The sequence below is a fragment of the Gracilinanus agilis genome, chromosome 6 (genome assembly GCF_016433145.1).
Source record: "Gracilinanus agilis isolate LMUSP501 chromosome 6, AgileGrace, whole genome shotgun sequence".
NCBI lineage: Eukaryota > Metazoa > Chordata > Mammalia > Didelphimorphia > Didelphidae > Gracilinanus > Gracilinanus agilis.
Window position 1 is genome coordinate 96547121 of NC_058135.1, and position 15525 is coordinate 96562645.

Below are 15525 nucleotides of genomic sequence, written 5' to 3' on the forward strand. Positions count from 1 at the left end.
GTGTCTGTCTGAGATCTATTGGCTCCTGAGGTCTGAGTTCTAGTTTTTTCCAAGGTCAAGCCCCCTGGTGGATCCCCTTGCTTGATCCTCTGCAGGAGATTCCTTTACAAGTCTCAGGGAGCTACTTCCACAGTCGTATACCCATCTGCACTGGTTCCCCACTTAGGCTTTAGTTCCTGGCTGTGTTTGCCTCCCCCCAAGCCTCTGCTCAGCCGGCACCCACGCCTCTGCTCAGCCGGCCCTCTGCGCGCCCAGCGTCCACTCTCTGCTCCCGCGCACTCAGATTTCGCGTGCGTTCTTGACTTAATGGGGTCCTAAGTCTTGCTGCTCTCAGGAACAGGTCCCGGAGCTGCTGATGACTCGATGGGTGCCCCAAACTTGCTCTATTTCTTTTTAGCTGGGTTCGGAGCTATAGGTGAGTGTGGAGGGGGTGGGGGTGGGGCGGTTGCTCAGCTCGCGATTTAAGGAGAGCCCTTTTTAGCCTGGAAATGTCTCGATTCCACGTACCTTCCACGCTGTGCCCTGTTGTGGGGTTCCTCCGTTCGTCTGGACTTGTTTTTATGTCCCCTTGAGGAGTTTTGTGTGTTTCGGTCAGGAGAGGTTAAGAGCTGCTTCTTACTCTGCCGCCATCTTAACCCGGAACCCTCTAAAATCCTTTGGTGCCTTTTTGATTTTATAGGGCAAGGAGTCAATATTGAGGGTGAGGATGAATATATATAAGCAAATCTGTTTTAAAAAAATTTTTTAATTAAAATGGCAATGATGAAATGAATAATCTGATAGCCAGTCTAGCAGGAAAGTCAACTCCAGGCAAAGAAAGAAGGCATCATCTTTTTTTGAGAATGAAGGATTAAGGGGGCAGCTGGGTGGCTCAGTGGATTGAGAGCCAGGCCTAGAGACAGGAGGTCCTATGTTCAAATCTGGCCTCATACATTTCCTAGCTGTGTGACCCTGGGCAAGTCACTTGACCTAGCCCTTACCACTCTTCTGCCTAACCTAGACAGAAAGTAAGGGTTTTTTTAAAAAAAAAAGAATGAAGGATTGGAAGACATACTAGGGAAAGAATGGAGGATGTTTCAAAGAATATTGGATTAGAATTGATAGAATTGCTTCTCAACTCTAAACAGGCAGGTTGCATGATGCTCCTTAGTATTATAGTGAAAAAGACCTTATTGCTTTCCCATTGCTTAGGCAAACAATGCTTCTCTAGCCCCACTGGCCCTGTCTCCCTCTAGCAACATCCAGTCTCTCACTTTGGCATAATGATAGCGCTATTGTAATGGCCTGAAAAATGTTCTCTTTGCCTCCAATCTATCCCTGTTTCAGTTTATCTTCCTTTACAATTCGCCTGATGTTCCTTTGTTCTGATTGAGATTTTATAAGAATTATATACTATCAAAAGATCTTTCCCCAATGATCATTTCTCTTACTAAATTAAGCACAAAACACTGCAAAGTGTCATAAACATTGATAAACATGACATCTTCCTTCCTAACCAGTTTTCTAAAACTACTTGGCTCTAACTTTGTGTCTTCTTTCTCAGATGTGTATTTCCTTCCTCTTACCTCCCATCTATATCTGCCACTATCTAATGTTCCTAGTATGCTGGATTTTATGTTATTTTTTTATGTGACTGTGTTATTTCTCAAATCCCCTTTAATAGATTAGAATTTCCATGAAGACAGGAATCTCTTGAAGAATAGTTAAAAGTTAATCCCTTTCAGGGAAGTTCTTGGGAAATGTAAACATTTTAAAAAGCTAATTGCCCTAAAGCTTGAATCTATGCAGCTCTTTCTATATTCATATAGAGTACAAAACTATTATGCCCATATTAGCACCTCTTGTACATACTATATATCTGATGGCATTGGTAACAATTTCTCTGTCTGTGCCAAGACCTAGCATTCTGCTGGTACATGTTAGGCCCTTAAACAATAGCTATTAAGTATTCAACATATGAATGAATGAATGAATGAATGTAGGGTTCAGAAGGAATGCTATAAAACACAGAAATCATATGTCACAAATTGGAAGACACTTCACAGACCATCTAGGCCAACACTACCTTCATCATTTTGTCTACAGTGAAACAGTACCAAAGGAAAAATATTTTATTATAAAAATATTATAATATAAAATTATAAATATAATATTATAAAATATTCAAGTGAAATTTATAGACAGGTTAATCCCATTAAGAGTTCTCATGTAATCCCAGTTTGGAGGGAAAATAGTGTCCCATGGCGAGAGGCTCTCCCTTGTATCTTTGATATTAATCCTCAGACTTTGGGCCCTATATTAATCATTCCTCTTCCTTTTTCTAACCCTGGAATATCCAATAGTCAATCCCTATCTAATTTTGACTGATGATTTGAAGTGTGCTAAGTCTGTTTCTGCCCTGTAGGACCTGCTTGGCAGCCAAGAGAGACTTGCCTATATTCTCACTATTAGGTACTCAGAGCTTCACCTCAGGGAAGCATTTCTGGGAAATGGAGGTGAGATAAGAAAAGGTGGGAAGTGAACATGTTCTATAAAGAATAAAGGAGAGAATCTAACCCAATGTACCTGAGTATTTACATATTCTAGTAGATTTCAAAGTTGGAAATCATTTGTATTGGGAACTCAAACAGCATATTTTATTTATGGCAGCACACACACAAGGGGAACATTTTCCTAGATTATGAAAATGGACAAAAATCACATTACAATGCCAGGGAAAGGGCTTTTATATAATACCCCAGATATTACCTTCCAATTGCCTCTTTGCCCCCTGCTTCTTTCCTTGACTTCTGAATCAAGAAAATACCACTGAATCTATAAATAACTCTTCCAGGAATAAGCCAATCGATACAATGTCAATGATAATAATCATTGTGGGAGACTCTCCATTTCAGTCAACTAAAACAATAGCAAAATTACTCTACATTTATTAAAAGCAGATGTAAATGTGTCAATAAATATATACATATAAAAATGAGAAACAAATATCTTAATTTGTTTTACTTTTTATTGTTATGGATTTCTCACCATGTATTACTATTCTGTGAGCATCATCTCATTGATACTTCATATAGAATATTGGCAATGCTCAAAAAATTAATACATGTGAAGTATACTTTTCCTATAGCCAATGGAAATGAATGTCTCACATACTTTTTTCCTGTCTGAGATAAAAACATATCTTTTTATACATTTTAAAAATAATTTTCAGTCACGTCTGACCCTCCATGACCATTGTGGAGGGTTTCTTTTTTTTTTTGGCAAAGATAAAAGAGTGATTTTGTTATTTCCTTATCCCATTCCCTTTATAGATGAGGAAACTGAGGCAAATGGGGTTAAGTGATTTGCCCACCTTTATACCATTAGGAAATATTTTTTTTTTTAAACCCTTACCTTCCATCTTGGAGTCAATACTGTGTATTGGCTCTAAGGCAGAAGAATGGTAAGGGTAGGCAATGGGGGTCAAGTGACTTGCCCAGGGTCACACATCATTAGGAAATTTCCAAGGGTAGGTTTGAATTCAGGTCTTCCTGACTCCAAGTCAACTATATACTACACTGCCTAGCTGCCACTATCATATGTGGATACATGGAAATATATGTCCATATAAATATCAAGGTTTATTTGTATATTCATATGTGCACATACATAATTATATATACCTACAATACAACTGCAACATATCCCAGAAGACTTTGTCCATAAAACACACAACTTTCTGATAGGGAAAATCACCCAAGTCACTAAAGAGCTGAAAGCTCAGCCAGCCTCAGGCTGGCCTGAAAACTATGACCTTCCATAGCTAAAGCCTACATCAGAACCCCTTTCTTCTTTCCTAAAGGACACTGATTAGTCACAGTGAAGAAGATGATTGTTTTCTTACAACATAATTCTTCATATGTTCTTCTCTTGTTGCTTCACCAGTGTGGACATTCCCTCCAAAAGTGCAGATCATAACACATGACCATTGTATGTAGTTTTTGTCTCTATCTTCCAAAAAGTTTCAACAGAATGTTTCGCCCACCATGCTAGAGAGATTCTTCCATTTCTTTTGCATTTTTTGTTGATCTTTTTCACTTTCAGAGTTGCATGATTCAAAGTTTTCTTTCATAAATCCTATTTTATAAAGTGTTATGACCTGATAGCACACATAATTCACATTTTTATGACCCTCTGGAACATATTTATTTTCAAGATAACATGCATATTGTAACATGGAGATGGCAGGGTGGAATCTTTGTTAAAATCAACATAACAATATTTTCTAGGAATATCTTTGCCAAGGGGAAGAATATCATGGAAGTACAGGACAGAGTCCAAATTGACAGACATTCCCACCAAATGGTGATTCTTCCTTGATGATTTGGATTTTCTTTTCTTTTTTTTTTATTATTTGGATTTTCAAGGACTAGCTGTTTCAAGTCTTAAATATGTTAGGACTATTTTAACAATAGACAACATTATATATTGCCTGTTCTGAGGCTTTTAAAACAGGTCAAATGCCCATAGAACTTAATGTTTACTTTTCCTCATCCTCAAAATAAAAAAAATACAAATGAATTTTTCCAGGAAGTACAGGACTTATATGGCGGGCTTGACTGAGGACAGGACTGGAGTTGGACACATACCAGTCCATGGAGAGTTTCAGGCTATATTCCTTCTAGGCCTCATACTGGGAAAGAAGGTCTACAGGTGAAAACTCAAGTACCTGGAGGTCAATAAGTTATTCCTAGGTTCTCCAGAAGGGATGGTTTGAGGAAGATATAATTCTTCTTCTACCCAATAAGCAATCTAACAGACAGATAGAGAGGTGACTGATAGATAAATAAAGAAATGTTGGGTGATAGAACAGAGAACCAAAATGATTTTAAAAAGAGAGAGACAGAGACAGAGACAGAGAGAGAAACAGAGAGAGACAGAGAGAAGGTACTGGCTGCTGTCCTTAACCCCAAAACCAGATGATCTGGGCCAGGTCCATGACCAGGAAAGGACTGCTGATAAAAGAGAGCTTATAGGACTTCTCTAAGCAATTGCAGCCCAAGCTGTTTCTAATACTTTCTTTCATTGATGTGGGTATGCAATAGGAGAGTGCTTTGAAATCCTTTTTCAAATGATGCTTCTAGATCTTATGCTTTTTACTAGTTAGCAGATATTGCCAATTAGAATGTAGCCTTAAACTTTATGCCTTCCCAGGTTCTCCAGGCTGATCAAGGCTTGTCTGACATTCCAAGCCTGAAGGAAAGGGGGAAAACCTGAACAAAACTGAAGGATGTTATACTTTATCCCCTTTGATTAGTTTGCAAGACTGAGAAAGGACACCCAAGCAGTCTTCAAAGACCACCAAACAGGGCCCAGGAGGGAATGTCACACAGGCATACTGGGGATCTTTGCACCCCTTCAAGACCCCTTTTCTACTTTGGCCTGGAATGTCCCCTGGAACATTCTTAGGAGGAATAAACTGAGGGAGGGTGGAGAATTTCCAAGGATGGGAGGAAAGTCTCTCCCAGATCCTTAATAAATTTAGAAAACTGAAATCCTGCTTTGGTGTTTCTTTAACCTTGGCTACACAGTCTGTAACATCCTAGAGTAAACACTTTCATATGCAAAGATGAAGAGGTTTGAGCTGCAAATCTTTGGAGAAGAACAAGCATTCACTCTCCCACAACAAAACTCACTCTCCCACATCTTCACTTTCCAGAATTAACTGAATTAATGACCAATAACCAGCAGCTTCCTGTCAGTCCTAATTCCTCCAAATTATATCACATTTTCCTCATAAAAGCTGATCCAAGATCCCCTGGAACTTCTTGCAGAATTCAATTATTTCTGAAATGGATTCCATTCAAAAGAATAAATCCCATCACAAGATCAAGTAGTTGCTAGGCCTTGAGTGGGAAACGAAAGCTAAAAAAGAACCACCTTGGCCACAGGGAAGTTCAACCAAACCAGGGAAGATAAGACTTCTACAGAAAACATTGTATAAATAAACAGGATATATGCAAATATAAATCTGGAATCTAGAAGCCCCCAAATCTGTAGCCTAGAAAGATTTAATGAACCCCAGTTTACTTTGCTTAAAGGTGACAGCCTCAGGCTTGGATCTGTCACATGAGAGTTCCTTCTTGAGAAAAGTCCAAGCCCAAGCCAAGTGACTCTTCTTGTCTCCAGAAGCCTCTCCCAGTATATCACACCCTCCTTCCGAGGTCTGGCACCTTAAGCTTAGGAGACTGACCACTGACAAGCTGCCTACTGTGTCAGAGAGTCAGCTTGGGCTTGGTCTTTCCTTAGGGAGGAGCTCTCATGTGACAAGAGCCTGAGGCTGTCACCTTTAAGCAAAGTAAATCTTTCTAGGCTACAAGTTTGAGGGCTTCTAGATTCCACGTCGACCCAAGCAAGGAAACAGGAAAGTCCAGAGGAAGAAGAGGTAGTAGATGAAGGCAAGACATTTTTCAAAATCATGTTTTTGTGTTTATGCTACTATTTTCGTTGTGTAGACCTTCCTCTCCTTTTCAGAGTCATTACAAATCAGAGTAGACATTTAAAAATAATAGTAATACTTTCAACAGTGTCTATAATTAAACCTGATTCATTTGTACTCAGTCTAAAATGACCTGATAAATTTAAAAGCAAGACAATTCTGGCTCCAGGTACCTGGGCATGAGCATCCTGGTGAACTGTAGCCTTTTTCTCTAAAAAGAAACAAAGGTGATGATTCAGTCCTAGGTCAGAGACTGTAAGCACTGTGGGGACACAGGAGTTCTGGCAAAAACCCTTTAAAACAACAGCAGCAACAACATCAACAACAACTCAAGTCTTAAAAACTTTTACTGGTAGTGTTCAATGGAAAGAACTTATCCTGAGAAGATTATCTGAGAAGAAAGGAATTAGAGGAAAGATTCAATTTGAATTGAGGGGTGAGACACAACTCTGGCCTGAAGGGTTTAGGTGTGAACACCATTGTGCTTTGTGACAAAGTGAGATGTCCTCTGAAAGATATGGGAAGTACTAAAGAAACACAGGAGTTATCACCTTTTGTGGATAGAGTAAAGGGAAGGACTATCAAGGGAAGTTAGATAAAAAGACCCTCAGTCCTATTATCTTTTGCTGAGAGAGGTCTAGAGAAAGAGTTAACTAGTATTATCTACACTGAGAAGAATATTGGGCAAGGAAGAAATCAGTGGTAAGCTTCTCTTGGAAAAATATTTTTTTCTCCATATACCACAAAAGCCAATCTCAGTTCAGTCAATGAATCAGACATTCAAGACAGAACAAAAATGATAGATTGAGGAGAAAAATATCTGAGTTTAAGGTCTGTGTTGGGGAGCAAGGGTACAGAGATAATACGTTGAGATTTTCTTTGTCATAGCATTATGAGAAATGTGATTGGCTTGACCCTTTAAAATAAGATTAGTTATTTTTAAATTACTCAGTAAAATAGGGTAGACCAAACCAAAAACTGTAAGCAGTATTTAAGAGGAATATTTTCTTCAGAAGATGGTGACCCTAAAGGGTAGGATAAAGAGAAATAGTAAAAATAAAGAAAACATCCATCATCTAGCTTCTTTGGAGGACAGAGTTCAAGTTTAGCATTGGGGTTATCAGCTTCCATGCTCCATGGGAACAAATTCATTCTATTCAAGAATGTAGCTGTTTAGCCTCTTCTAGATGATGTAATAGGCAACTTCTGGGAAGAAGATGGAGACCAACTTGAGTGACATCCGTCAGTTGTAGAATTTAGAATTTACCCAGATGGCATGAGCCAAGGGCAAAAGACTATATTAAATTTACTGATTCTTTCTTGCCAGGCTTAGGAACATGGATGCCAAGAGCTTAATTGAAAACTTCAAGGCAGATCTCACTTGTCTCATCTGCCTGGGCTACTTCACCAATCCAGCGACTGTGAAGTGTGGCCATAGCTTCTGCACAGAATGTCTTCTCCAGTGTAGGGAAGGAGCTGAGGAAGCATTAACCTGCCCGGAGTGCAGAGGAATCATCGAATACAATGATATAGTACCCAACAGGAATCTGCAGAATCTGGCCATCACTGGGAAAAAGCTCAGACCTCATTTACTGCAGAGCATGGTGGGCTTGACCACCTGTAGGCAACATGGGGAAAAAGAGATGCTATTCTGTGAGGAAGATCACAGACTCCTCTGTGATTCCTGCTTATTATCTGCAGAGCACAAGGATCACCAAGTCCTTTCCTTGGAAATGGCTACTGACAAATGCAAGGTAAGAGTGACCACTTACTACATCGATCCAGGAGGGAAATGGTTTCTGTTCATTCAACTCTCCTTGGGACCCCTTGAGGCCACTGCCATATGGGACCTCCAGCTCAACCTGTGGAGCCCAAGGATGGAGCCCAAGGACCATCTCAGGACCTTACATCTCTGACTTCAATGGCAAGTACACAACCGACTTATGTTATTGGCCTCTGTGTTCTCATCTTTAAAATAATGCCTAACTTATATGGTTATCCTGAGGTTCCAGTGGAAAATGAACATCTAGACCTTTAATAGCCTTAAAAGGGCAAATAAATGCTACCACTTATTGGCCAAGACCTCTAAAGCACTTGCATCCCTTTGGTATAAATCAGATGTTTAGCTACAACTTTGTTTTTCTTGCAGGAGAAGCTCCAGGAAACACAGAATATCTTACAGGGAAAAGAAGAGGAATTTAAAATGGCACTGGATGAAGTGAGAAAGAGAAAGGCACAGTGTAAGGTCAGTACTTGTCTGTGTGTGTGTGTTTTGTTTTGTTTTTTTTTGTGACTCCTGAAGGCCTTTATAAGAAGGAAGATTTAATGATGAAAAGTGTTTTTTTTTCAAAGCACTAGATTTATATTAGCAATCAAATCATGAAATATATTATTGTTCTTTGTTACCTAATACTAGTGGCAGAACTTTGTTTTTATGGCATGTACTAAAATATCTGCATGGAAAAAGTTTTCAGGATGAATCTTGTTATTTCTAGAGAGAAAATGACAACTGGTATATTTCTGAGGTCTTTTCCTTTTGCACACTATCATTCTCCCTATCCTTTCCTCCATTTCCTCTTAAGAAAAGAACCTTCAAAACAGTTACTTCGCCAAGGTTGAAATGGCAGATTTGGGCACAGCAGCCAGAAAAGCAATATCTGCTACCAGAGTCCATGAATCTTCTTAGGTGTCTAATGGTATTTCAACAGGGAGCACAAATGTTTTTGAATAACCCTTCCATCTTGCACTATTCACTTCTTGCCCTTTATCCTATTTTTTTTTTGAATAGGCAGATATAAATCTTGTTAGACAGTCAGTTAGATATGAATATGAAAAAATGCATCAGTTACTATGGGATGAAGAAGATCTATACCTGCAAAAACTGGACCAGGAATATACAGACAACCTGGCAAAACTCGAAAAGAATGAGGCCAAACTGTCACAGCAAATGCAAAATCTGCAACTAATGATATTAGAAGTAGAGGCGAATTTGGACCAGGCATCCTTACAAATGCTCCAGGTGAGTGTTTGAAACAGATACATACTATCGTTTTGGAAATGAGAAACAGAAGGTTCCTGCCCTTCCAGGTACATAACACTAAGAGAAGGGACCCAGAATTATTTGGGAGAGTTGGCCAGTTCAGGCTTTTCATTAATTTCTCCAAATGCATTTATTTACTGATGAGAAGGGCTGGGTGGTAATTTGACATAACTAAATAATATATAGTACAAGGATTCTGAAAACTATGATAATTCATCACAAAGTACTCTGAGTTTCAATATTCATCCCATGTTGGGTTGAATTTGTAATCATATTAACATACTTAAATCTATTGATTCTCCCAGAGTGGCCATATGACTCATTCCTTGGTCAAAAGAGATTGAAGGACAGTTTCCCTTAAAGACCCTATTCAGAAACAATACTTGATGCTTCTATAATTTATAGCAAAGCACAGTATGAGGTTGTAAGTTGTAAGCAAAAATGTAAAAATAATTTAAAAATTAACATTTTTTGACAAATACTAAGGCTTTGCAAATAACATTAAAGAGAATGAAACAATCCTGACCAGCAAGTAGCCAGTAATTTACTTGTGTTATGAAGGGGGCTTTAAGGTCCTATTATTTATTAATTCAGAGAAGCACTGTTGTTTACCCAAGATATGGAAGACAGAGGTTTGCTTCCTACAACAGCCTGGTAAAGCTTCACCAACAGACTTAGTGCCTTAGTAACAGCACCAAGGAGTCCCTTGGCTTAGAGGTAACTAGGAAGTTGGTCCTGACCTCCTGGGACCTTAACAATATTTATAGATCTAGCATAAGCTTGATCTAGATGTAATTGGATCAGCTAAGCTAGATGTGGGTTAATGATTTCTTTTGCTTTAGTGGGCTTTAAGATGACAGTGCTTGGTTGCTTAGAGCTTCACAACTTAAAAGAACTCTAGAAGAAAACCTCAGTTTACAGTTCTGAACTTTATTCCTATTTCATCTGTGTAAGATGGAGCTATGCATATTCATTCTCAGAATTCACATTTTCCTTCCACACTAACCATAAAATATGTGATTTATCAGTCTCCGAGACTACAAAACCTTTTCTAACTCTTCCCCATTTGCTCTTCTCTCATTAAGAGGGAGCAAAAGTTTGACCATGTTAGATGAGTTTTATATTTAAGGAAGGAAGAGTAGGGCAGAATGACAAATGGAAAAAAAAAAATGCTCCCCCTTCAGGAAAAGGACAGACTCTTGAAATCAATCAAGAGCAAAGAAGGATCATTCTTAACAATTAAGGATCATTCTAAACAGACTTAAGTTGTGCAAATATAATATCTCTAGAAAAGAGTTCTAAAGGAGTGACGATTGTGATAACATGTGTCTGGGCTCAATAAAAAAGACAACATTAAAAAAATAAACTAGGGAGCAAAAGATTAAATCTCTCCCTTCATTTTCTTCCCTCAGGATATAAAAAGCCCCTTGGAAAGGTAAGCTTCCATATTTTTATCAATAAAATCAGAAATCCAGAAACTGTGAAGAAGTCTGATTGTATAAAGGGAGTAATTATGGTCCAATCTGCTAGAACATAATGTAGTAATTGATCCAGAAATAGCTTTGAAAATTGTGCATAAAAATATATCTGTATCCTGTTTTTAGGAATGAGGAGCTACTGCTTCAAAAACCAGAGGTTGTTTTCCCCAATTTTACCACCTACTCCATTACTGGATTGAAGGAAATGTTCATGAACTTCTATAGTAAGTTACTGATATCAAAATCAATTGACATTCATGAAATTCCCAGGACTTCCATATTGTTTCCAATGCATTTCCTTAGTGTATGCTATTAACCTGCACAAATGATCCTCTTCTTCAGCCTCTGCTACCCCATATAGATCAGTTTTACCCTCATATGACTACTGACTGAGTTTTGTTCTACTTCCAGAAGCTCCATCACCCTCCACCAATACCCCATTTTCCAAACTGGCACAGTAATGGAACTTCTATAATATGTTCCTAAATGTCCTTTGTGTATTTAATTTGTCCATCCTGGTCCTTGGTCCTTCCTGGAAATTGATGATGAACCTTTGATTTTATTCAGATTTCATTAGGTCATCCCTACAGTCCAAAGTCCACACAATAAACTATAAATATTGTAACAAGTTCTTGCTCTTCAAGATATCTTCTTTCCTTGTCAGCATTCTCTTACTATTTGCATATAATTCTTTTTCAGGGATTTTCAAGTAGTCACTCAATTCTGCACTGATTCCCTGCCTCCTTTTCCCCCTTCCTATATTTAATTTTCCCTCCCTCACCTTCTTCTTTTCCTTCCTTCCTTCCTTCCTTCCTTCCTTCCTTCCTTCCTTTCTTCCTTCCTTCCCTCCTTCCTTCCTTCCCTCCTTCCTTCCTCTTTTCATTTCTACCCCCTTCCTATAAATGTTCTTCCTTTTATCTCTCCTACCATCCAAATGTATAACTTCTTAATGCTCCTGGTGTACTAAATTTTGCACTATCTTGATTAGGTATCTATGTAAATTCCAAGTCTCTTTTTTGGTAGATTATAATCTCTATGAAGACAGACATCTCTAGAAGAATTAAAAAAGAGTGAATCCCTCCTTTGACTGGTCTTTGTAAAAAGTGTAAAACATGCTCTTTTCACTAAGGACCCATTGCTTTCCTTTCTCACCTGTGTTAGTATATATTGTCAAATATTATGCCAATATAAAACCTCTTTCAAAGATATTTATTACCTTTCTTCCAAGGCCTGACTTTCTACTTGAACATAGTAAATGATTAATAAAAAATAGTTGTCAAATACTTAATGAATGTCTTAAAACATAGATATTTGCTTTTTAAAATGGAATGTTCCTACTGCTTATTTCATTGTATTCCCCCCTTCATTTTATATATAAGGAAACTGAGGCATTGGAAAACTAAGGTACTTTCTCAAGTAAAAGTCAGAGGCAAAGGCAAGACAATTCCCTCAAGATATCTTAAATGATCCTGAATCAAATTTAATTAGTGGTCCCACAGTTTGAAATTGTCCAGAATTAGAGAATGTTTCTTTGACTTTGTTTTTAACTTCCAAGGCTGGGCATTCAAGGCGAATGATCCCATTTCTTTTTCTGTAGGGGATATTACTGTGGATCCTGAAACAACCATTCATCTCATCCTGACTGAAGATTTCAAAAAGGTCAATTATGGGAATGACTCACAAGGCCGGCTTGTCAAGGAAGAAGGACTTGACTGTGTTGTTAATGTACTGGGGACACAGACTTTCACCTCAGGCAAATATTATTGGGAGGTAGATGTAGGAGGTCAGACAGAGTGGTCAGTGGGAATCTGCAAAGATTCAGTCAGCAAGTATGGGAAACTCTCCATATTATCTGAGGATGTAAAAGCCCTAATAGGATTAAAAGCTGGAAATGATTTCCTTTTCTGGAATTCAGAAGAAGGCTTTCTTATGATCCCACCTCTACACAAGGTGGGCATTTTTCTTGATTATGATAGGGGACATATTTCATTTTATGATGTCAGAGACACAACTCTACTCTTCAGTCCTCAAAATAAAGCATTTCAAGGGCCTGTTCGTCCTTATTTCTCTCCTTGCCTTTTTAATGAAGGAAGTACCCCTTAATCACACATTAACTACCCCAGGAATAGTCAGAAGACAGACATCAGTGATGCTAATTGATATCTGAGAATTAATGAGAACTGACTGAAATGACACTGAAATGTTAAAATGATTTTTCTATGATTTCAACTCGTCGAATGGTCACTGAAATTGTGTATGTATGAAAGCCAATGAAAATAAAGTATTTTTTTATACTTGATATAAACACTGTTGTGCTTCCCGTCAATGCCCAGAGTATATAACTTCACTGCCATTTCACTGACAGCTGTAATAATTAAAATGATGAGGCTGCTAGTAGCTTAACAACTTTATTAAATCAAAATAGCAGTAGTAGTAAAGAGAGGGAAAGATAGGAGAAAGGTAGAGAGTTACTTAGCTTTCTACTCTATTGGCCAATGTGGGTTTTGAAAATATTGTGGCCAGAGAACTACCCCCACCCCCAGCATGCTCCAGGGTCCTGGTGTGGGATTGGTCTTGCAACACCACCATGATGGGCCTATGGCTAACTTTGACAGTAGTTCCTCTAGCCTCCATGCTGCAGCTAGAAGACTTCTACTTCCTGCTGGGTCTCCCCTTATAAGCAGTTTTCTCCACTAGCTCTCACACATCCCATCTCAGGAACCAACCATAGTTTCTTAATTTACCTGGGCCACCCTGTCTCATTGGTTTCTTGGTTCTTTAACTTCCTTTCTATACCTGAATTTATTCAGTGGTCTTTGATCTCCAGGTCACTGAGAGATGATGTTGAATGAAGCAATATAATGGAGAAAGAGATTCTCTTCCAACACAGCTTCAGCAGTACTCTACAAAAAACCCTATCGACACATGGAAACAGTATTTTCTTAGAGCTATTGGAATTGCCTATCATATACAAATACACTTTTTCTTTAATGGAAATATATATGTATATGTACTATATGTATACATATACAATTATATATGTCTATAGATATATGTATCTATAGATATTTTCTATATTTTCTCTTTATATACTCACACACATATACATTCTTATTACTCTTAATTCACTAGAGCATATCTCATGCAGTTTGTATGCTAAACTTCTTGGAATCATTACTGAACTTCCCCCAAGAAGTCCTATATTATACCAGTGCTTAAAAGATCCAGAACAATGCCATTTGGTTACTTCATTTTCTGGGAGGCATCAATATTTGGGGGAAATCATCTCTATCTTGTACTATCTACAGCGATCCCCCATGACATGCTTATCTTTTATAAGAATATGCCTTGAATATTGGTGTGTAGCCTTAAATATGTCACAGAGGTCATAGAAAAGCACCCTGTGAATGTGAGTTAGTTGTAATACCTTATAAACAAAGAATTACAAAGGATAACCTGACTTATTACAACTATAGGAGTGAAAAAAAGAAGATAGGCTCTCAACTAGCATCATCAAAAACGTGAAATATTGAGAAATTCCCCTATAAGTTCATGCTGAACTTATAGGAGGATACAGACAAGAATGATAGAAGTGGTCATGATTAAATATGTTGTGATCTCCAACTTCAGAAGCAATGCCAAAAATCATATGTGACTTATACCATGAATACAGGTATGGTTTAATATAAGGAAAACAACAATTGATGATATCAATAGCCAAAGTAACAAAAATAATATGATTGTATCAATAGATGCAGGAAAATACTTTAACAAAATACAATACAATACAAATAATTTCTATTAAAAACACTAGAAAGCAAAGGTATAAATTATTTTTTCTTAAAATGATAAGCATCTACATAAAACCACCAAGTATCATTTATAATGGAGATAAGCTAGAATGCTCAATAAGATGAGGAGTGAAACAAGTATGTCTTTTGTCACCAATATTATTCAATATGTTATTAGAAATGCCAGCAAAAGCAATAAGAGAAAAAGAAACTGAAGAAGTCATAATGGGCAAAGGAATTATAAAAATATCTCTCTTTTGCAAATGATGGAATGGCATAAGTGGAAAATCCTAGAGATGACTGAAAAGAGAGATAGTTAAAACTATCAACAATTTTAGCAAAATAGCAACATATAAAATAAACTTAACATTTTAATATATAACTCTTACAAAGTTCTGTAAGATAAAAAGAGATACCCCATTTAAAATAACCACCCACTGAATAAAAATACCTAGGTGTATACTTGCCAAAAGAAACCCAGGAACTACATGGGCATAAGTATTAAACATTATTTATACTGTCAATGCGGAAGCTAGAAGCCTCCAAACTTAAAGTCTAGAAAGATTTAATGTTTAGTTAGTTTAAAGTTTAGTTAGCTTGAAGGTGAAAAGTCCCAGGTTTGACCTTGTCACCTGAGAGTTCCTTCCTGAAGAAAAGTCTCAGACTAAAAATAAACCTTAAAGTAGTCTAAGTGGGGAGGGCTAATCCCATCAAGTACTAAGTATCTCTTTTGTCCCA

At 37.7% G+C, this 15525-nt stretch overlaps 1 protein-coding gene across 1 annotated transcript in view; it reads left to right on the forward strand.

Annotated features, from left to right (window-relative positions):
* LOC123252305 (probable E3 ubiquitin-protein ligase TRIML1) overlaps positions 1-13099 on the forward strand; it is a 22778-nt gene extending 9679 nt beyond the window's left edge. The window contains exons 2-6 of the mRNA XM_044681676.1: positions 8628-8723; positions 9267-9497; positions 10931-10953; positions 11123-11220; positions 12594-13099. Of these exons, the coding sequence (XP_044537611.1) occupies positions 8628-8723; positions 9267-9497; positions 10931-10953; positions 11123-11220; positions 12594-13099 (954 nt within the window). The remainder of the gene's footprint in view (positions 1-8627; positions 8724-9266; positions 9498-10930; positions 10954-11122; positions 11221-12593) is intronic.
* The last annotated feature ends 2426 nt before the right edge of the window (positions 13100-15525 follow it).